This window comes from Camelina sativa, chromosome 13 (assembly GCF_030686135.1).
Source record: "Camelina sativa cultivar CO46 ecotype springtype chromosome 13, ASM3068613v1".
NCBI lineage: Eukaryota > Viridiplantae > Streptophyta > Magnoliopsida > Brassicales > Brassicaceae > Camelina > Camelina sativa.
Window position 1 is genome coordinate 4,727,610 of NC_141892.1, and position 22,362 is coordinate 4,749,971.

Genomic DNA, 22,362 nt, shown 5'->3' on the forward strand with positions numbered 1-22,362 from the left:
ACGTTAGTCCCTTATACAACATAACAAAGCACGCAATAGAAAGACTCTTTGTAGGGTAAATAGAGAATAGTTTGGTTAACGAAAAAAATTGTTTATGTCGCTTTTTTCTCCAAAGGAGAAGGTTATGTTTGTAATATATATACAACTGATAACATCTACCGATCAAAATCTAATTTACGCATTGAACCATTAAGTCAAATTATTAAAAAAAAAAACTAAACTTTTAGTTAAGTGATTTGTAAATACGGAGTTAAGTGAGAAAAATAAACAGAAAAATATTGAAGTACTTTAGACAAAAAAAATCGTGAAACAGCAGAACTTGGGTAGAAACAGCAGAATCAACTGTACAGTCGTCTAGACAGAGTCACACCGATATTATAACGAAAACCTACAACTGGTTTATTAAGTTTGAATAGTTTAGCGCGAAGATAATAGTCCACAAAGTAGGCGACATACAGAATACAAAGGACACAAAAGACTGATTCCTTCAAGACATTTTCTGCTTTTGATGAATTAATTAAATTCATAGCATCACATTGAATTCTGTATTAACATAGCAATATATAAATTCATTTAAAACGGGACTAAATTAACATACGCTCTGGCTCTGCTTTTTTGTTTACTAAAAAAGAACTATGAGAACCTATAGTTCGTATATCTTCTAGTAAACGAAAAAAGCATGTGGTACCACTGTATGCCGCAAGATTCGTGTATCATGCTATTCATAAAAGCTGGTAAAGGAAGGTTTTAACTCTCTGCACAAAACTTGATTTGGCTTTAGTTTCCGTTGAAGTTTTTTTGCAGATTTTTCATGAAACAATAATATTGCATCAATATATAAGACTGAGATTTTAGATTTCATAATACTACAAATATTGTAGATGAAGAACCATTTACATTATCCAAAAATACAATTGCTTAAGCTGTGCACAACAGAGGATTAGGTCACAAATAAATCATTTGAAAAACAGGAATGACCAACTGCTCTGTTACGCTTTAATCGTTGACTTGGATATAATAGAACTCTTAGTCAGGGTGTACAATATAGCCGACATGTCACATTAGTGAACACATCAAATTTTGCCTCATAGGCATAGATGCTTCTAGACTTTGATATGAGAGCTTTCTTTACAAAAAAAAAACTTCATTGATTAGAAGATCATACAAAGAGAAAGATGAACAGAGAAACAACTAATAGTCCCACATTCGAACCACAAACTTATTGCTTCACTCCCATTACATCCACTACAAAACCGAAAACAAAACACAAAACACAAAACACGATCACTGACAAACAGGCTCATCAGGCAACTTGAACCTGAATAGTCTTCGGCTTCTTAGGCTCAGGAGGAGGAAGTTTCTGAACAGTAACCTTCAAAACACCGTCATGACAAACAGCAGAGATCTTTTCCAAATCAGCATTCTCAGGCAACTGAAACTTCCTCATAAACTTACCCATCCTCCTCTCCATCCTCACGTACTTGACACCTTCGTTCTCTTTGCTCTCCCTCTTCCTCTCTCCGCTCACCACAAGCACGTTCTCGTTCTCCACCTGAACCTTGATCTCGTCTCCTTTGATCCCAGGCATGTCCACGACGAAAGCGTAAGCGTTCGGGTGCTCGATGACGTCAGCTGGCGTAGCAGCCATTGCCTTGGCGTCTCGCATGTAAGCTCTTGATGGATTGTTTCGGCTCTTCTCGTTGTGCTCTTCCGGGACTTCGAGCATGTCTTCGAGGATTGAGATTATCGGAAACCTTCCCAAATCCATTGTGAAGTTTGTTGTGTATTATTAGCTTTCTTGATTCTTGACTCTTTGATCCTTGTGCTCTTTTTCTTGTTTGATTGATATTTCGTTGGAGAAGTGGTGGAAATTTATATAGGAGTCAAGGTGGATAGTTTCTAGAGTGATGTAGAAAGTGATCGTCTTCGTCTTTAGAACAGCTTCGGTATTGTTCCAGAAACGTCTTGATCGTTCTGGTTTTTGTGTATTTGTAATGCGGTTTTTGTGATATAGTGTTTTCTCTGGGCTTTTAAATTACGAGTACCAACCAAGGCCCATTTGTTTCTGTTTCGGATATCTTTAAAAGGAAGGTAGTTAATTTATCCGGTTTGATACGGTTTTCATTGCAATTTATTTAAAACGGTTGAACCGGGTTAATACGCAGAGCCATCATGACTCATGGCTCAAAAAGCATCGTTATCATCATCTTATATCAGAACATCATCGGACAGGGTCTAAAGTGAAATGAAGTCAGCAGTTTCATCGTCACTCTTATTCAATTCGAAGAATCTTTTCAACCCTAATCCTTTCTCTCGCTTCACCCTTCTCAAATCCAGTTTCTTTCCTAATCTAACTCGGAGATCGATCACTAATCACACCTTAAAACTTCCATCTTCGTCAACCTCAGCTATAAGATCCATCTCTTCCTCCATGGCTTCCTCTTTCAATCCTGAAAAAGCCAGAGTTCCCTCTGCTCTTCCCCTACCTGCTCCTCCGTTGACTAAAGTTAGCTCCTTTTTTTTTATTCAATTAGCTCTGTTTTCGATTTTTCTTGATTTTTTTTTTTCAATCATATCAGCGTTTGATTGATCTTCGTTTCCTGGGTAATATATTGTAGTTCAATATTGGATTGTGTCAGCTCTCTGTGACTGCTGACAAAAAGAGAAACATCTCTCACGCTAAAAACGCTATCGAAGAAGCTGCTTCCAAAGGAGCTAAGCTTGTTCTCTTACCCGTGAGTTTTTCTTCTTCTTCTTATTTAGCTTAATTGACATTGATCTTTGGAATGTTTTTATTGCTCATGAATTTGATTGTTTTTGCCTGAAAGAATTTGGCTTTTTATCTGTTTGTTCTTTGTGGGTTCAATTGTGATGTTCTCTGTTGGTTAAATGTATACAATTTAGTAGAAGTATAAGCTATTGAATAATGGGGGGTTTGTTTTGTTTCAGGAAATATGGAACAGTCCTTATTCCAATGATAGTTTCCCAGTTTATGCGGAGGACATTGATGCGGGTGGTGATGCTTCTCCTTCAACCACAATGCTTTCTGAAGTTTCCAAGCGTCTCAAGATTACTATTATTGGTGGCTCTATACCAGAAAGAGTTGGGGATCGTTTGTATAATACTTGCTGTGTCTTTGGTTCCGATGGAGAGTTGAAAGCTAAGCATCGAAAGGTACAAGTTTTTTTTTTTTTTTTGCTACAGCACTTCTATCTCAATCTTTCTTAGAAGAACTATTGAACTTTCCTCTGCTTTAGGCTATAGAATTATAAGATGCTAATCTTACTAACAAAATCTTGATTCATCTTTTGAGATTTAAAGGCCATAACGAGCCTAACCTTGAGAAGATTTTTAGATATTGTAATCAGTTGACGGGATCTAAGAGACTTTAAAAAGTAATTAGAATAATGTGTTAATTATGTTCTGGTTCAAGTTCTTCCTCCACTGAGTCTAAGGAGTAAAGATGGAGCGAAATAATAGCCTTAAATGTGCATGCTTATATTATCAGTTCCCAAAAAAATCTTGTTCTTGATTGTTTGTACTTAATCTTTTTTGGACTTGTGCCTACAGATACATTTATTCGATATAGACATTCCCGGGAAGATTACTTTTATGGAATCAAAAACGCTTACTGCTGGAGAGACACCGACAATCGTTGATACAGGTTTCAATCTGGTTTTGCAAAATACCATTGCTAAGCTATGCATAAACAATCATGTATCTTACATAAACCTATTTCAGTACTATCTAAAAATTATTTGGTCTTTAGGATTTTAAAATCTCCAGTTAGGTGTGGGATCCTCTTAGCTCAACGGACTGATCATGGAGTAGAGATCTTGTTCACCAATAATATTAATACGCTTTTAAGACGTTGCCAACTATTTTGACTAGGGAAATGTCTTTGTTGAGTATTCAAGTCATAGTAGGACAGTTCACATCACCTCTCACTTTCTAGTACTTAAGAGAAAATTCTTGCGCGGTGCTGTGCTTGAAAATAAATTTGGTTGTTGCAGATGTAGGGCGTATTGGAATAGGCATCTGTTATGATATCCGGTTCCAGGAGTTAGCTATGATATATGCTGCAAGAGGTGAGTCTTTAATATTATATGCTTTATCCAAATGGTCTATTTCTTACCTATCTTTTTCGGGTCGATAAATCGTTTTAAAGAACCTCATCAGTCATCATCACCCACATGTTTGATTTATTTATTTCAGGGGCTCATTTGCTGTGCTACCCGGGAGCCTTTAACACGACAACTGGACCATTGCATTGGGAATTACTACAAAGGGCAAGGTACATTTCACAGTCTAATAAAACTTGCTTGGCTTAGTTAATCAATAGTCGTTTGGTTAAATCATATTGCGCACTCAATCTGTTTTGTTCCGTTTCAGGGCTACGGATAATCAGGTACATGAACCAAAGTTAAATACTAGTATTGATAGTTCCAAAGAGAAATAAATATTTTTCTTGATGAATTAATAGAAAACCGGTGTTTCTCTTTGAGTTATCAGTACAAGTATTTATCGTCTGCTCTCCGGAATTTGTACTGTATTGAATCTATCATAGTCATGGAGCAGATGATAAAACTATGTCTGCTACTTTCTCTAGTTATATGTGGCGACATGCTCACCGGCCAGAGATTCAGGAGCTGGCTACACTGCATGGGGTCACTCTACACTCGTCGGGCCTGTAAGCACTAAACGTTTTCTGTAATACTTGATTAATAATGCAGCTTTAGTTGAGCATTAAATTCGAACTCATAAAATTAACATGACAGTTTGGAGAAGTATTAGCGACGACTGAACATGAGGAGGACATTATCATAGCAGAGATTGATTACTCTATCCTTGAACAACGAAGGTAATCACAACAACGCCGTAACTTTCCTGGTTTTTGATCTATCCCGTTATGATCTTATTATAATCCACTGATTGAGTCTCGCTTTTCACATTGTAGGACAAGCCTTCCGCTAAATAAACAGCGCAGGGGAGATCTTTACCAGCTTGTAGACATACAGCGGTTGAACTCCAAATGAATGCAGCAGAAACTGTACATTTGAATTCTCTGTTTCTGAGAGATGTGCAGGTTGTGCACAACTTCTTTGATCAGTCAATTCTCGGCAAGATATAAGAAACTCGGTCTTTTGGGTTAAATTGAATAAAATAAAGTCTGCTTAAGATAATGTCAAACTCCACCCACTTGTGCCATGTGTTGGTTGTTTATAAACTTCAATGCATTGTGGTCATAAATGGACTTGTGTGTGATCCGGAATCCACAAATAGCATTTGACTTTGATCACAATGTATACTATTTTGTGAGTTACTCAGTAAATGTCATTGTCTCTTTAAAACAACTCATATAGGGATTCCGCAACCATCATATTCAATCTCAGATACTTAGATTGTGCTGAAATATACGAATGTGCTTAGTAACTGTTTTTGCCTCAAATGTTCAGTAATTGGATATGGTGCTGAAATATACGAATGTGCTTAGTAACTGTTTTTGCTTAAGGCAAGAAATTGTCAAACCACTCTATCAGTTTGTGTGTTTGGCTATTTTAATCTACTCAAAACGTTTCATTAACTCTCTCAAGTCAAGACGAAGATCTAACCATGGTGCTTTGCGACACCAAGATTTGTAATATGTATATGTTTTATAGATGAGAAGAAGAAAACAGTATAGAGTTTTTCAAATTGGCTCCTCCTCCACAAGTGGATATAAAAGATTGAAAACGATAGAGCATAAAACATTGTCAGCGTCTACTACTACATGATTTGATGATCCGTGGTTATTGTTGAATGATAAATGACCGGACGACAAAATGCAGTTACACTTACAACAACAACAGGCTTTACAAGATTTTACACAGTGAGTGTGTGCTTTTCATAGTCTTCGGAGGAGACACGTGGCCCAAACCTATTAGGGGTAAGAGACGTATAGTAGAGTGGTCCATATACTCACAGCGCTCGCAGGGGGACTCTCTGCTAAAGAAGAAGTTGCCGTACGCGTGTGGGAGGCCGCACGTGCTATGGACCCCAAGGCCATGGGGCTATGCTTCACGTGCCAGGTCACGTGTGGGACTCCACCACAACATCACCGCGTGAATAAATGAATGAATCGTCTTCTTTTGTGTGTCAGCTCTATTTGTCTCTCCCTGACCAGCTGAATCTCTGACTCGCCCGTGCGAATTGTTTTCCCCTTTAATTTCTGTTTACCCTCACACATCCCTAAAACTCAAATAGTTGTTGTTTCCATTATAGTAAGACTCATTCCTATATTTAATATCAATATTGTGTTAACACTTATCTTTTTTGCTGGTTGTAAATTGTAAATCTGTTGATTCAAATCTATCATTTCAACCTCACTTTAGCAAACAAAACCTTACAGTTTTATTGCTTTTACTTTATAGTTTTAAATTTTTTCTTTTCTTAAACATACAAGCAGACATTAGTGTTTGTTCGTATGATCTACTATGTAAATAATTAATAATACTATGTGATAAAATAAGAATTACGACATAGTTATTTTTTAACAAGGGGAACACGAATATTTGTTGTTTTCATAAAAAATAAAACAAGAAGTCATTTTTATGTAAGTTTCAGTTTTGTACTAAATAGTTTGATTTAAAAGTCTTTTGTAATTGTTAGATTTTGGTACAAGTATAATATGGTCCAAGACTCCAAACTAGAAACAATATTTACGGGGGATTCTTCGAAACTGGTTGTGATAAGGAGATATCAAATGAAAAAAACATTGGCCGAAATGTGACAAAGATATAGGAATCGAAACAAGAAGAAGACATAAGTGTCTTTCATTAACAAAAAAAAAGAAAGAAAGACATAAGTGTTTATGAAATGAGGAACAGTGAAGAAACAAGAAAGGAAGGAAGCATGTGAGACTGAAAAAGACGCAAAACAAGTACAATACCTTAACCAGTCCTTGTCGACCCAACCAATGGGTAATGGGGTGTAAGAGACACTTTGCTTAAATTTAAAACACAATAATCGTTTAATTAAATTAAGACCCTACTTGTCTCTAATCACATCCTTTTCCAATACCCACCTACGTTCCAGATCTGTATAGACAATCTGAGACAATCCGTTATGATCTGGCTACATCTATATATATAAACTCGGTGTGAATAGCTAAGCAAAAAACTTGTGATAAAAAAGTTAATTTTCTAAAAATAGATCATTGTGTGTTTGCAATGTTCTACGTACGTCTAGTGTGTTCTCATGGCATATGTTGGTCATGACACGCCATGTAATGATTCCTTGAGAAAACTATATGTATGATAGTATTGAGTCAAAAGTTTGTTATATTCTCATTCCTTTATTTGAAATGATAGCAACAATCAGTTGGATACATTAGGTCTCTATATCATTAGTCTCCATATAAAGTTGTGTCTAATATGCTTGACTATAGATTGGGTTTATTCAAGTTCTAGCATTTCGACCTATATCCGATATCTAAGATAAGTTGTAGGCGATCCAATACTTGCATAAATCATTCAACTCGAAATCATTAGTCCCTCGCATAATGAGGAAAATGACATTGGAGAAATTACTACTATTAGGTACATTGCACACTTTAAACAAATCGAAGAATCCTCTTTGTGTGGTCCATCACATATGGTTAGCATACGTGAACAACACGCGCCGAGATCGCCGCTTATATATACAAGCCATCTCTCTCTTATAACCTCATTCGTCGTCGTCTTCTTCTTTCTGCTAAAAAACACAAAACAAAACAGTTTTAAGAGATCTCTATTTTGTCTCTTCTTCTTCTTTCTCGATCGAATCATGCATAAATCCAAAAGAAACCCGTCATTCTCCTCAACTCTCCTCGATGAAATATACAATTCCATCGATCTTAAATCCCAAAAAAACCAATCTTTTGTCGGCTCTGTTAACACTAGTACCAAAAAACAGAGCATTGTGTCCCGATCGGTTCCTGACCGTAAGATCCACCGTGATCGGTTCTTTGGCTCTGTCTCGTCTTCATCTGACTCAAACTCCAGCATCTTCTCATCTTCCGACACCGAACTAACTCACGGTAAGAAGGTGACTTCTTCGTCCAGACCGTTATGTTTCGGCCCTTCTAAGACAAAACCAAGAAAAACAGAGGACAAGACTCTGTACCATCAAAACAGAGCAGCCCGAGTGTACGACGACTACGATTACACCTCCGACGTCCCCAGATTCACGAGACACGACGAGAACTGGGAGCATTCAAGAATAAGAAGATCCGTTAAGAGCTCCTCCGGAAACCTCAAGAAGCCCAAAACCCCAGCTTCACCAGCCGGAAGAATCGTCAACTTCATAAACTCGTTGTTCAGCAACAACAATTCAAAACAGTCCAATGCTGTTAAGAGTTATCCGAGGAAGACGAGTTACGACGACTCTGCTTTCGTTAGGAAAACATCTAATGATTACCATTCATCTACTACTACGTGCTCTTCAGCTTCTTCTTTCTCGAGGTCTTGTATGAACAAAAGCTACGAGAAATCATCTGACCGTATCAAACGAAGCGTTAGGTTCTCTCCTGTCAATGTGATCGTCCCCGAGAGCTTTACAAACAAAGGAGAAGAAGATTATTTCAGTAACGCGAGAAAGTCGATGAAGAAGAATGTGGAAGATGGAGGAAGGAGATCAGTGGAAGAGATTGCGAGAGATTATCACAAGAACCATGAAAACAGTTTGGTCAAGAATAATGATTTTGAGGATTACGAAGATGAAGATGAGGATGATGATGATGATGTTGCAAGTGATTCGAGTTCAGATTTGTTTGAGCTGGATTTAGTTGGGAATCATCATCATCATAATGTGTACGGAGATGAACTTCCTGTTTATGAAACCACTTTTGCTGGTTTGATCTTGTGAAACCTTTTTTTTATTACTTTAAACTTTAGATTTTCGTCTTTTTTTTTTTTTTTTTTTTAAATTTCCATGTGATCGTTGAAGAACAAAGAAATCGCATGTGATTCTGCACATTGTGTTTGTGTTTGTAACTATGTTGTGTTATAAATTTTGTGTTTTGTAAAAATTTCATCAATTTAGTTTTCGATTGTTCTGATTATTACTTTAACAATATATTAATAATAAACATTATTTTTACCAAAAAAAAACTTGAAGAGAATGTACTGACACACATTGGAAGCACACTCTTACAAAAAAAAAAAAAAGCTAATGTGAATACAATGCAAAACTTTAATATCAAAGCAAACGCAGAATGCTAATTTTAAGCACAAATAACTCAAATAGAATGTTTAGAGTAAACATATAAAAAGTCTAAGGTAAACGCTCATGTTTAACATAAACGCAAAGGCTAAATGCAAGCTCTAACACAAATACAAAAGACTAAAAGTAAAACAATGGACTCTAAAATCCGCAAACCTAAATGGATCAAAAAAATTCAAATTATAATACACATGTTGAATAGTAAAAGCAATCACAAACACAATAATAATTCAACAAAGTTCATTAGCCATTACTAATTTTCTTATAATAAACATGAATTTTTTGGGGTTCAGTTATTGAACTTTGATATAGTAATATACACTTTCAGACAAATATGTAGACTCAGTAGTAAACACTCATATTGAGAGACATAGTATAAAAATTTAAGTGACATATCAACTATCTATTTATTGAAACAAATTAAATAGCCATTGTTAAAGTAAAGAATTTTGAAATTGGGAAGGATCCGTTGCTTGCAAAGTAAAATGTTTTGTGGAGGATAATATGATAAAGTGGTTGATGATCCCAAAGGAAATAAAAACCCAACCTAGCTAGCTACCAACTTTAATTCTCTTTTTCAATGTATCTATCACATGCTTTAGATCCAAATTTTCTCATGAATGCAAACACTATGAAATTATATGAATACATATTTGAGTTGTTTCATCTCCTTATTCATTTAATATTATGAAAAGCTCACCAAAAAAAATTGATTAGGGCTTGTCGGTGAAATGCGAATTTAGAGTACCACAACAACAAAATCAACTGTACTTGGTCACCATTAACAATATAACATCTAAATATACCAAGAAAAAAAAACAGATTTTCGTATACATAAGATCTTTATGTATATGTGAAAGTGAAACTAACACAAGGATAATTGTGTGTATGTAATAAAGTGTGTTAAGTAATAAAATATCGAATCGATGATATGTGAAAGTGTATGAAAAGAAAAGAAAAGAGGGGAAATCGAGAAATTCGATATCCAAATGAGAAGCAAAGGGTGATTGAAGCAGATCGTGAATGGACACATTAAAGCCTTATAAAATTGAAAAATAAAAAAATTAAATAAAACAAAAAAAAAAGTGTAGTTTTTTAATTTTAAAATAAAGTGAAAGTTATCGTAGAGCGATGGATGAACATGGAAGTGTACTGATGCTTCCATGGGAGCAGAGAAAGTCGAGAGCTTTTGCTTTACTTCTCTCTTCTTTTCACTTTGATCATCTTTAAAAGTTCCCGATTACAATCTTCTTCATTACTTCTTCTCTCAACAATGAAAAAAATAATTTACATAAAACAAAAGTATATGTTACACGCACGGTCGCACGTACACATGACCAATTCTGATCAGGTCCATCCATGTCAAGTCATTTTGATTTATTCTTGCTTGTTAAAATTTGTTAGAGGTTGATGCCTTTTAGTTTAAATATTGCTTTGCAATGTTAGCTTTATAATATAGTTCTGATTCTAGACGATATTTTTTCTTATATGAAACTAAAGTGTAGTATCTTAGATTAGAAAAGTTGCTGGTGTGATAATGTTTTAAATAAGGGTAATTTCATAGCTATAACCAGACTTCGAAGACATGCCTCTTTTATCAATGAACAATTCAAACATTCCACACCCCAATGGCCCGAACCATGCATGTCTCCTTTCCTCTAATACTTATTTTGCTTGCTCCTGTTAATATTCCTTGACTTTTATACTATAACAATTGAAATTACGATATATTTATCATTGAAAAATGTAACAGGAGACTTATATATTTAGATAAGTATTTCATTTATATGGTTGCGTTTTATACCATCACAAATGCCACTTTTGGTATAGATATATTTATATACAACTAGTCAAACAAAATAAATAGTTCGATGAATATATCGATCATTGCGTTCTATTCAATTATGCGGCCGATTTTATTATTCCGTCAAGAAAGCTCTCATTGTTTGTCACCTAAATCAACAACTAAGTATATTTAACGAAGTGAATAATATAATCAAAGATCGTGCCATGTATTTGCACACAACAACACTCCCTCAAACCCCTAATGATTGCACATATTACGTAATGTAGTTTAAGTAAATTATGTTGTATAAAGATCCTTCATTGGATAAGAGTCGAGACACGCGAATAATATACAGAGATACACATATTGCATTAGTACCACATGTGACATGTCGGGGATGTAACCACTCTTGTTAGTTTTGAAACGCTCAATTCTTAAGTGATTGCCAAAGTATTCTTAATATGGCTAATGGCTTTTATAACTTGAAATTTTATTTCTCTAGTATAATTTTTTTCTCCGGAAATGTTAGTTGCCAACTTTCTTGAAAGGTTGGTTGTTTCGTCAATTGTGGCAGGTTATAAATGATAATGTATTGGGTCCTTAATCTATGTAGCATATATCTTTAATTTTGATTAATTATGAGTTTGTTGTTTTGGATCGAGTAACCTTTAATTATATTAAAATAGAGGTAATGAAATGCGGAGCTAAGTTTCTACCGGGCTGATTCGATAGGGTTTATCCACAAAAAAAAAAAGTGCGGAGCTAATAGTGTTCTATAGGTGAATAGCACGGTATGGTTGTTTTGTAAGGCCAAAGCGATGTATCCCTTGTAAAATAAGGTCAAAAGCGTCATCGGTAATCACGCAAACAAACTTCACAACCTCAAAATCGTATTATCCGAAAATCAAAAACGTCGAACTAATGAATAGAGTTCTGTGTAGCCCAGTGGGCTCAGTATATTACTTATTAGATTTTGCATGGCCCAGAGATGCACTTATTTCCTAATACATTCTAGTTAGATTCCCCTTTGGTAAGTTCTAGTATTTTTCTTGTTTCTCCAGTTTTTTTTTACCGTGGAAATTAGTCAATTACTTTGGGTACAGTTGATGTTGGTAACCAACACAAACAATTTTTTTTTCTTTTTCACATTTTACAAATCTGTGTCATAACTTATAACTATAAACTATACAATATGTTACATTTGTTTCTTAAATTGATTATTGCTATTTTCTGCAGCTTTGGCGTCAAATGAATCGACCGATATTGATTTTTTTTTTACTTTCTGGTTAAAAAAAAAAAAAAACAGAAAATATCTATACTAAAAACTCTTTTTAATACTATCAGTTACCCTTAATTAAAAGTAAGTCCGCAGTTACGTTTACAATTATGACCCTATTATTTTAAGAATCTGTTTTTGTTCAAACGTAGAAATTGTTGTTGATCAAGTCAACCAATACCATAACACAAGAGGGATTTCGAAGGGAGTAAGTTCCTACTAAAAAGCTACGTACACCACTTTTAGAAAGATACATATTTCTGATGAGGAAAAGAAACAAAGAAATTAAACAGTGTTTATTCTTTTTTGGCTTTCGTGGCAATTACGTAACACACAGCAGCAAACTATTCCCCAATTCGTTTCCCATTCCAGTCATAACATATTAAATGCATGATCTTTTTCATTGAACCTGCATGGCCCTTCTTTGGTTATATCCCAGAAACAGTAGATGCATGGAATACCCCTACGAACACCATCTCTGTCATCATCGTAAATATCAAACCATTTAAATTGTCCAGGCAGCCATGTGAATTGACAGAAGAAAAGTGTCGATCCATAAAAAACTTTTGGTGTAAACTTAAACGACCAAAAGCTATTCGGAGCGAGAACGTGGAGGCCGAGATCGTCATCTGAGGACTTACAGTGGAGCTTTAATTGTTTGTACCGGGGGATTACACAGTTTAAACAAATAAGATTTAGTGGGAAAAAGCGAGCAAGTTTTTTATTAATCGGGGAAAACGTGAGATCGTCACTTAAACAAGTCGAATTAGAGCTTGTTAGTTCACAGACGAACTAGTAAGCTTAAAATGACGAACTGAAAACAAGACGAATTATACGAAAGATAATAGTAGTTTTCGATGCAAAGTGTTGCTCTGTGGGCATTGTCCCTGGGTCAGGATGATAATCCCAATAAATGCTTTCTCCTTTTATAGGAGACTGTTGACCTAGGGGAGTCTAGGGTTCCCTTCATGAATTCCCGAGACTGCCCCTTTGCGGGAATTAGTGACTTGCTTCCAATCTCGTCGGGCCGAGAATACAACTAATGAGTCTCGTTGGGCCGAGTGGCATATTGGGCGTAGCCCATATCCAACAATAGTCTCCCCCTTAGTCCGGAGAGTGGCAGTCCTTCTGCGATCAGCGGGCATACTTAAATCGTCCGTAATATGCCTGCTCGGCACAGATTGTCTCGGTTTGCCTTTAGGGATGAAATTGCTATAGTAGCTCTTTTTGTAAATGTCAGGCTCGTCTTTCGAGAGACACCGTGAATATCCAACGGTCTTTCCTTTGAGCGCGGTATTCGATGAATTTCTGGAAACGGGGCATGTCGCAGATCGAGGTGACGGATTATGGCAGTAAAATTTCCGTTTTATTTACTTATTTATGTCTCCCCATCTCCTCCTTTTTCTTCACTTCCTCCTCTCCATAAAAAGGTAACTTTCTCTCTCTATGCTTTTATTTTTATGCTTTTACTTCTTTCTCTCTCTACTTTTCTCTCCCCCTTGTTTGGTCACACATCCTCGAAGACCTAGCAGCCGCCGCCGCCGAGCTTCTCATGCGGAGATCGTCGATGGTCGGCGGTCGGCGACATACGAGTTTCGTGATCCCGGCCGAGAAAGGCGATGTGCGTGAATCCGGTCGATCGACGGAGATCGACGGGTCGGAACGGGGAGGTTCGGAGGTCGGCAGAGAGGACGAGGTCGGCGGGAGGATGTTCGGAGGTCGGCGCCATGCGAGTTTCGCGAGCCCGGCCGAGAAAGGCGGTGTGCTTGAATCCGGTCGATCGGCGGAGATCGAGTGCGGCAGAGAGATCGAGGTCGGCACCCGGATGGTCGGAGATCGGCGCCGTGTCGATTTCGTGAGTCCGGCTGAGATCGGCGAAGCGTTCGTACCTGGTGGATCAGCGGAGATCGACGGATCGGATCGAGAGGATTCCGGATTGAGCGGTGTGATCGGCGCTTTTCCGCCGAGAATGGCTGGATCCGGCGAGTTCGGCGTGGGAGATCTCGGATCTTGGCCTGGCGTCGGCAAGATCAGGATGAGGAATCTCGGAGCTCGGCCTAGCGTCGGTGAGATCGACGTGGAAGGCATGTCCGAGGTTGGCATAGGAGACGAACCGGAGATTGATATGGCTGAGGGCGCCGCGATCACTCGTCGAACTGGTGAGATCGGCAGTCGCGCGAGCAGAATATCAGCTCGGCGAATGGATGCTCCTGAGGTCGGTTCCGATCTCGTCGGTACTTCCTGCGAGGTCGATTCTGACGATGATGATGCCGATCTCATGGTGGGTGGTTGCGAGGTCGGCATTTCATGCAGAAAGGAAGGTCGTCCTTCGACGAGCTCCCGAGTTTTAACGTATGCGCGTGGTAAAACTCTTGCGGGAATTCAGCGTGCTTTTTCCAAAGAGTTTGCGGCTCATAAAGATGTTTTTGATGATGTTAGTGTCGGTATTGGAGCAGAGTGTGGAGATTTTGATAGTTTGGCCAACGACTTCAACTTTGCTGATATTCTCGAGTTCAGCGAAGATAGCGACAGCGGTTTTGGTGGGAGTCCTATGGACGTTGTCCCCGCCGAGGATACTGGTCCCCGTTCAGCCGTTTTGGGTCTTAGTGCTGCGTCGATTGGTGCTAATCTTTCAGCCGGTCCGGCCGATCATGGTCCTTCGTTGTGCACGTCGGACAGTATTGCTGAAATGGCGCGATGGTGTAAGATGCCCGAGGGGTTGGTTTTCCGGGTTCCCGAGTCTCACGAGCGTCCTTGGACGCCTCTGACAGGTTTCATTGCGCTTTTTGAGCATTATTTCACTGAATGCGGTCTGTGGTTCCCTTTGCCGGAATTTTTGATATGTTATTGTGCGAGCCGTAGGATCGCCATCACCAAGGCGGTTTGTGATCCTCACCATTGATTGTATAGTAGACCAATTCACATCATAATGTGAAGAACTGGTTTCCACTTTTGAGAGAGCTATTTGTACGAGTAGAGATATCACCAACACATGAACTTTTGTCTTTTGGGAGATTGTCATTTTTTCTTTTCTAAGAACCAAAGTGTTTTCTGCTGAATATACTTTTAGTGTTTTGTTTTGCATTACAATGGTAAATATATATAAGAAACGTCTTCAATTAATTAATGAGATATCCATGACGTTATTAGATTTGTCTTCTCGTAAAACATATAACTGTTTGAACATTATGGGTGAGAATGGTTGAACATTAATGATTTCATATACGTTGGTAAAAAAAAAATTGCTATTAAAATTGGACTATTCTTAAAGCATGTGTATGGGTGAGAATCTTACTGTTATTATGCTTACTGCATTTTAGTGTTACATTTTTTAAATATAATTTATTTTTTCTATTGGTGAGAGATTCACTCTATATTGTGGATTTGATTTATCAGAATAAAATTTGTATGAAGAGACATGAGTGTGTTTGCACAAAAAAAAAACATGTGTGCTTTGTTCAAAAAAAAAAAAGGAAAAAAGAAAAGAAAAGAAAAAAGAGACATGTTGTATCAATTAAGATCCCTTATTGGATGAGAGCCGAGATATGCCAATAATATACAGAGATACACATATTGCATTTGTACCACTTGAGACATGTCGGGGATGATCGCTCTTGTTAGTTTTAAAACGCTCTTTTTAAATGATTGCATGCCAGAGTATTCTTATATGGCTAATGGCTTTTATAACTTCAAGTATAAAATCTTTTTGTTTGGAAATATTAGTTACCAACTTTCTTGAAAGGTTGGTTGTTAATTTCGTCAATTGTGGCAGGTTGTAAATGATAATATTGGGTCCTTAACCTATGTAGCATATACAGTTTTGATTAATTATGAGTTTGTTGTTTTGGATCGAACAACCTTATATTAAATACGGAGCTAATTAATATAGTACTATATATAGGTGAATAGCACGATATGGTTTTGTAAGACCAAAGCGACGTATTCTAATGAGGAAAAAAGCTACACCACTTTTAGAAAGATACATATTCTAATGAGGAAAAAAAAACAAAGAAACAATGTTTATTCTTTTTTGGCTTTCTTGGCAATTAACACACAGCAGCAAACTATTCCCCAATTCGTTCCCCATTCCAGTCATAACATATATTAGATGCATGATCTTTTTCATTGAACCTGCATGGCCCTTCTTTGGTTATATCCCAGAAACAGTAGATGCATGGAATACCCCTACGAACACCATCTCTGTCATCATCGTAAATATCAAACCATTTTGATTGTCCAGGCAGCCATGTGAATTGACAGAAGAAAAGTGTCGATCCATAAAAAACAGTTGGTCTAAACTTAAACGACCAAAAGCCACTCGGAGCGAGAATGTGGATGCCGAGATCGTCATCTGCCGACTTACAATGGAGCTTTAATGTAGAACCATCAACGAGGCGGTTTGTGATCCTCACCTCTGATTTTAAAGTAGACCAATTAACATCAGCATCTGGAGAAATCGTTTCCACTTGAGAGAGAGCTATTTGTATGAGTAAGATCGATATTATTACCACATGAACTCCTGCTCTTTTCATAGTATTGGTGCAATATCAAATATTGATGACACCCTCTTTATATATACGAACGAAGCAGAGACCCCCAGTCATGATCATGAAGTCGAAAAATTTGTATCAAATGTATCCAATCAGATCATGACAAATCATTTTTTGACAGATTTTGCATTGATTCGATTTTGCATATTAAGATCTTTTGTCCATAAGTATATGATCTTACAAGATTTTCCTTTAAGAATCCATCATCAGTAAATGGTGATTTTGCATAAAGACTTGACTGTCCATTTCAATTCAGTTGTGTCGTTAAAGTCTTTCCATTAACATCCATTAGTATTATTTTTTTTGCTCTTGTTTGAGGCAGTCCAGTACTTTAAGTCGAGACTCATATATAACGTAAGTAAACATATGGGATTAAGAGTAGTTCGGTTTAGAACTCGGAATAAATTGATTTTTCTCCTTTAAAGCCTAACAAAACAGTACCGCAAAGTTTGGTAATAATATCTTAAACAACGGTTTAGCAGAAATACCAAACCGGTTTTAAAATTGGTTCTCAGTTCTTGGTGAGATGGACTTCTTGAGGAAGGAGAGTGTAGTCGATGTGAAGGTCCTCCAACATTCTCTTAATAGCCAAAGATTGCTCGGTTCTTCTGATATTCCTCTCTCTGTATTCCTGAAACGTGATGGTGTGGTTGCTGTATAGAGCCATCTTCAGCTTGTTCATGTTCTCTATCTCCTTCACCACCACTGTGTGTACCGGTGACCAATGATGCGGGTTCTGCTCCAAGTACCTGATACACAAAACACAATCACTCATTCAAAGTTCAAGATTGTTGACTCAGTGATTTACAAAAATGATTCAAGGTGAATGGTACTTACTCAGCGATTCTTTCTTTGAGATGTGCGATCTTTGAGACTGGTGTTGAGAAAGAGATAGAGAATTCCACTGTTTCTCCCATATCTGGACTTCTGAAGTAGTTACTTATCGGTTTTGTTGCCAAAACAGAGTTTGGATAATACACTTTCTCGTTGTCAAGCTTCAAGAACACCGTCGATAACAAATTCATTTCTTCAACCAGCATCTGAAAAAAGCCGCAAAAACATATGTATTCATAGAGAGTACAGAGAGACATTTATTATACGAGTTCAAAGAATCTTTGGTATTGAGGCTTACCGCGACACCATCAACAACACATCGGTCACCGACATCATAAGGATGCATAACGAAGACAAAGACAATGGATTCGAAGAGGTTTTTGCAAGTGCTTCCGATTATAAAAGCCAGAGCTACAAGTTGAGTGGAGAAGAACAGCAAAACCTTAGTGGTTGCTACTTCTAGAAGTAGCAGCCAAATGACCACGGTAATCACCATCAAGATCGCTGTCACAAGTTTGTTTAACTGCTTAACCGCTGTTTTTGTGTCGTTTAAAGAATGCGCTAAAGCTCTCCTGCTTGTGTACACCTTAACCTGATCATATTGCAACACACAACTGAAGTCATTTAAAATCAAAAAAGACAGACTCTCATTGGTAAAACCACAGAGATTGAGGAGACTTACCACCCATTCTGTGAAAGCTTTTCTTGTGATTCTCCCGGTCTCAGCGGCACCATCAAACAATGGGAACACAAGATCAACCTCTTCCTTAATCATGAACCTAAGCAAGTCCTCTTCCTCTATGTAACTGACAAAAAAAAAACAACCAAATCCAATGATTTCCACTAGAGAATGCACCAAGAAAAAAAAGAGCAAATCAGAATTATTAGCTCACTTGAATAAAGGCTGAGCAACATTTCTGAAGACATGGTAAGCAGCAGCCAAAGCCTCCATCTCACTAGTAATCTCTCCTCTATCAGCTTGCTCTTTCCCATCGACGTATGCTGTTTCATCCAATGTATCAGAGATTGTAGAGAGTCCTGATGTTCTAACCGCTTCCACCAAAACACGCATTGTCCAAGCGGAAACTTTCTCTCGCTTCATCTTATGAACTTTCCCCATATCAATCACTTTCTTCTCTTTAACCATTCCTTTTTTTCCTACACTAGCAAAACTCAAATGGCCTGTGCTTGGCTCACGCCCGACCCTTTCTGCCTCTTCGATAAGTGGAGGACCCGAGAGCGTTTGTAGAACATACTGGTGGAAAACAGAATCTTGAATCCTATCAAAGAAGTTATTGACATTGAAATTTGCAGCAAGAATCTTCAACAACAGTGTTTTCACCAGCCAGAGGAATGCACCGGTAAGAACCGAAATAAGAGTCCTGGTTATGACATTGAGGATCTTTGTAGCTGCAGGGGACCGTTTCACGTCGTGGTTGAACAACAATATCCAAGCAATAAGAATCAAGCTGAGCCATATAAAGACTTGGACGCTCTTCTTCAAGCCGTGCACAAAGTAGAGCACTTTCCTCCTCAAAAGAAAGTTTGTTTCTATGAGGAACACAATCAAACGCATGAACCAATTGGTCACCAACATCCCACTGAAGATGACCATGACAAGCACACACCATTTCCAGAGTTCTAGTCCCCATAAGGTATGATCTTTCAGGACATTGACGGTTAAACTTGAAACCAAAGCACCCAAAACCGCTATAAAGAAAGCTGACTCTATCAAAGCCAATGTACTTATCTTATTGCGCATCTCTTTGTTCAGCTTAACCTTCTTATAGATTTCCTCATCTTCATCTTTTTCCACAACGGCTTTACTTGGTGTTAACGGTGCTGTTGACCCGACACTCCTGTTCGATTTGTTATTAGGGGAACGTCTACTAAAGGAGAAGCCAGTACCAAGTTGCTCCTTAGCTTCCTCCTCTATGAGAGTTCTGTCTACAGGACCAGATGGATCCACAAAGCGGGACTTGGGTTTTGAGTAAACCGACCTTGCAAAAGATTTCCTCTGAGTTAAGCCCTCATTGTTCTGATTTGGAGCTCTGGGAGGCTTGTTTGGACTACCAACAAACTTAGAGATCTCAGGAGAAGGGCTTTTATTGTTGATGGGCACTGCTTTCTCAGACTCAGGTGAAGCCATTTCCTTCGAACGTTTTGATGCTTCCTCACCTGAAACATTGATAACAACTTCTCCTCCTCCTCCGTTACTACTCTTTTGTTCTGCCATTCCAAGCACTAAACTTGCCTACAATAGCTCTGAAAATTTCCCCAAAAAAATAAGAATAAGAAGACTATAGGGATGATAAAGTACCAATCTTTTAGCTTGGTTAAGATACAGTAACAAGATATTTGATTTAACAAATAAAGGGTTTAAGAAACTTTGGCTAGTTTTGGAATATAAACCCTAGATTCCTTAAGCATAGGTATGAAACAGAGCAAACAGATTTACAAATATGTATATAGAAACCCATAATTTATTCCTAATAAATCTGTAAGAAAGATCCAAACTTTAAAAGTCACAGTCACAGTGAAAAGAGGGAGAAACCGAGCTTACCGGTAGTGAGATATATAAAAAAAATCTTGCTTTCTTCTGTGACTGTGAGTAGTATCCTCTCAGCTCATTCTTGAAGAAGAACACCCAAAAAAGAAAAAGTAGCAAGAAATAAAGAAAGAAAAAAAAACAGAAATCTTAAGAGACAGTAGTAGTACACGGCACGACCACTTTCATAATTTATGAGAGATGGAAGAATTCAAACATTTGATAAATGATACAAAGAAGAAATGCCAAAAGCAAGAAATACTTAAAAGCAGAGGCGGTGTGGGAAAAAAATTGCCTGAGGAAAAAGTGCTTAAACCCAGAAGCTAACAAACACTAAAAAGCTATATAAATAGAAAACAAAAGGACAGAGAAAAGGATTGATAAGAAAGATCTTTTACATGAATGAACAAAACACTCAGGCGGGGTCCAATGAGTTTAAGGGATAGATATCTCAAGGCTTTTTATTTTTTTAAGCCCTATAAAATTTAATTGTTATTAACATACTTTACTTTTTAAAAATTGAAGATGGCAAGATGGTGGAGTAGTTTAGTTACCATTGAATTTCCCAAAAATCTATCTATAGAATAATTGCTTAACTTTTAACTTTTTCTCGTCAACTGAAAGATAACTAAATTTTATATTAGTAAGTTGAATAGTATAAAATATGAACCAATATCTATTGGGGAAAATGTTCTCACACAAAACGTGGTTTTTGTCAAACTATCTAACCTATGTTCTATTTATTTTTAAAATCGTGTAATACTAACTCTCCTATCTACTACAGTACTATCTGACAAAAAAAACACTGTTCTGTTCAGAATATAGTGTGTCCAAAACTACAAATTGTCTATAGTCGTCCTCGTCCAAATTTTTCAAATTTCAAATGTACACTAGTTTCAATAAGCTCAGATACCAGTGTGAATCAAAACATTTAAAACCAGTTAGCTAGATTGATCAACTAAAAATATTGAATCTTTTTCAAAACTGAAATATACATGTGTTTTTATTTTAGGTTAAAACACACATCACATAGAAAATGATGTTTGTTTGACTGCTGAGATTAGTGACCATTCCCACTCTCGGTCTCCATCAATTTTCCACTATGTTATGTCGTTTGCCTGCTTTTCTCTTTTTTTCAACTCCATAATGTCGTTGTTGCTTATGAGCTATGTTTAAATCATTCCGTTAATCAAGTGCGTGAGCATGTTTAGCGTGGTCTAATTGGTGATTGGTCAGCTATCTATTGCCAAAGACTAAACAATTGTCCATTACATTGTTGTGGTAGTATTTACCAACTGACAGACACTACTATATCGGTGTATGTGTAAACCTAGTTTAAGTAAACCAGTTGACAGCTGTGTGTAGTTAAAGTTTTATCAATATCAAGGAAAAGTTACTATATATATATCGTCACTGATATTTTTCCTCATAAAATATGATGATATCACAGAGATTCCCCTCGAACTCATCGTTTTTTAGTTTTCAAAAAATAAAATGAAAATTAATAATTTACACGACAAGAATATTTAGAGATTCCACCATTAATTAAAGTGGTGAAAAAAACATACTATATTTTGTAAGCTTGTTTACTAGGGACGTTGTGGTGGGTAAAAAACTCCACCCCAATCCGAACCCAAAAAAAACCCATTCAGAAAAAACTTGAATTCAAAAAATCCAAATGGGTTTTAAGTCTTGTGGGTAAATCCGAATGGATTTTAATTTTCGTGGGCAAACTCATAAATATCCATATTTTTTTTGCTTTTTGTTTTTTTCTGAATTTATATGTATTTGTTATTTATATATAAAATAATAAATTGTAAATCAAACAAAATAAACACAATTCACCATTTTAACTAAATAAAACATTGATTTACACTTTCTTTTAAAAAAAAAACTGAATGATATAAAGTAAGATGGGAGAGAATTTAAGATATAAAGTAAGAAACCAAAATCAAGATTCACAAAATTAAAACTTAAATTGGGTAAGAAGAACCAATTGAGAATTACGATTCATATGTTCATGCTTCAATTTTTTGTAAGTGAAAAAGATGATATAAAGTTTTTTAATATAAAGTGTTTAAAAAATCTGTGGTACTCATAATTCGATAGGGTAAACTCGTGTAAGACT

The 22,362-nt window shown here is 36.9% G+C and overlaps 3 protein-coding genes and 3 pseudogenes across 7 annotated transcripts; 2 read left to right on the forward strand and 4 right to left on the reverse strand.

Moving 5' to 3' along the window:
• Positions 1–1,123: 1,123 nt before the first annotated feature.
• On the reverse strand, positions 1,124–1,970 carry LOC104735217 (17.6 kDa class II heat shock protein). The gene has a single exon (XM_010454965.3). It carries the CDS (start codon positions 1,766–1,768, stop codon positions 1,304–1,306), a length of 465 nt encoding a protein of 154 aa, XP_010453267.1. The 5' UTR covers positions 1,769–1,970; the 3' UTR covers positions 1,124–1,303.
• Positions 1,971–2,061: 91 nt separating this feature from the next.
• LOC104735218 (omega-amidase, chloroplastic) lies at positions 2,062–5,354 on the forward strand. Of its 4 annotated transcripts, none has more exons than XR_015578364.1 (10): positions 2,120–2,506; positions 2,619–2,735; positions 2,950–3,174; positions 3,571–3,664; positions 4,014–4,088; positions 4,216–4,294; positions 4,393–4,408; positions 4,513–4,690; positions 4,779–4,861; positions 4,958–5,354. XR_015578364.1 is itself a non-coding variant. In XM_010454966.3 (10 exons), exons 1-10 carry the CDS (start codon positions 2,246–2,248, stop codon positions 5,034–5,036), a joined length of 1,110 nt encoding a protein of 369 aa, XP_010453268.2. In that variant the 5' UTR covers positions 2,120–2,245; the 3' UTR covers positions 5,037–5,354. The 4 variants fall into 4 exon arrangements, 1 of the variants encoding a protein (XP_010453268.2); XM_010454966.3 differs by having other exon boundaries at positions 4,610–4,690; XR_015578365.1 differs by lacking the exon at positions 4,393–4,408 and having other exon boundaries at positions 2,062–2,506; positions 4,216–4,306; positions 4,610–4,690.
• A 2,356-nt stretch (positions 5,355–7,710) lies between these two features.
• Positions 7,711–9,046, forward strand: LOC104735219 (protein BIG GRAIN 1-like D pseudogene; annotated as a pseudogene). Its single transcript, XR_015577602.1, has one exon. The product of XR_015577602.1 is annotated as a protein BIG GRAIN 1-like D pseudogene (transcript).
• Positions 9,047–12,646: 3,600 nt separating this feature from the next.
• Positions 12,647–15,324, reverse strand: LOC104737962 (S-protein homolog 4 pseudogene; annotated as a pseudogene).
• Positions 15,325–16,366: 1,042 nt separating this feature from the next.
• LOC147929213 (S-protein homolog 4 pseudogene) lies at positions 16,367–16,834 on the reverse strand (annotated as a pseudogene).
• Positions 16,835–17,239: 405 nt separating this feature from the next.
• LOC109124711 (mechanosensitive ion channel protein 10) lies at positions 17,240–20,860 on the reverse strand. Its single transcript, XM_010454968.3, has 6 exons — positions 20,250–20,860; positions 18,580–19,951; positions 18,369–18,492; positions 17,985–18,278; positions 17,690–17,892; positions 17,240–17,601 (listed from the first exon to the last, which is right to left on the reverse strand). The coding sequence occupies exons 2-6, from the start codon at positions 19,920–19,922 to the stop codon at positions 17,364–17,366; spliced, it is 2,202 nt and encodes a 733-aa protein (XP_010453270.2). The 5' UTR covers positions 19,923–19,951; positions 20,250–20,860; the 3' UTR covers positions 17,240–17,363.
• Positions 20,861–22,362: the final 1,502 nt, after the last annotated feature.

Coding starts and splice junctions, on each gene's coding strand:
- LOC104735217 (XM_010454965.3), bottom strand. CDS start 1,768: ATGGATTTGGGAAGGTTTCCGATAATCTCAATCCTCGAAGACATGCTC.
- LOC104735218 (XM_010454966.3), top strand. CDS start 2,246: ATGAAGTCAGCAGTTTCATCGTCACTCTTATTCAATTCGAAGAATCTT. Junction 2,507..2,618: donor CTGCTCCTCCGTTGACTAAA/GTTAGCTCCTTT, acceptor AATATATTGTAG/TTCAATATTGGATTGTGTCA. Junction 3,665..4,013: donor ACCGACAATCGTTGATACAG/GTTTCAATCTGG, acceptor TGGTTGTTGCAG/ATGTAGGGCGTATTGGAATA.
- LOC109124711 (XM_010454968.3), bottom strand. CDS start 19,922: ATGGCAGAACAAAAGAGTAGTAACGGAGGAGGAGGAGAAGTTGTTATC. Junction 18,493..18,579: donor GTTGCTCAGCCTTTATTCAA/GTGAGCTAATAA, acceptor TTTTTTTGTCAG/TTACATAGAGGAAGAGGACT. Junction 18,279..18,368: donor AAGCTTTCACAGAATGGGTG/GTAAGTCTCCTC, acceptor CAATATGATCAG/GTTAAGGTGTACACAAGCAG.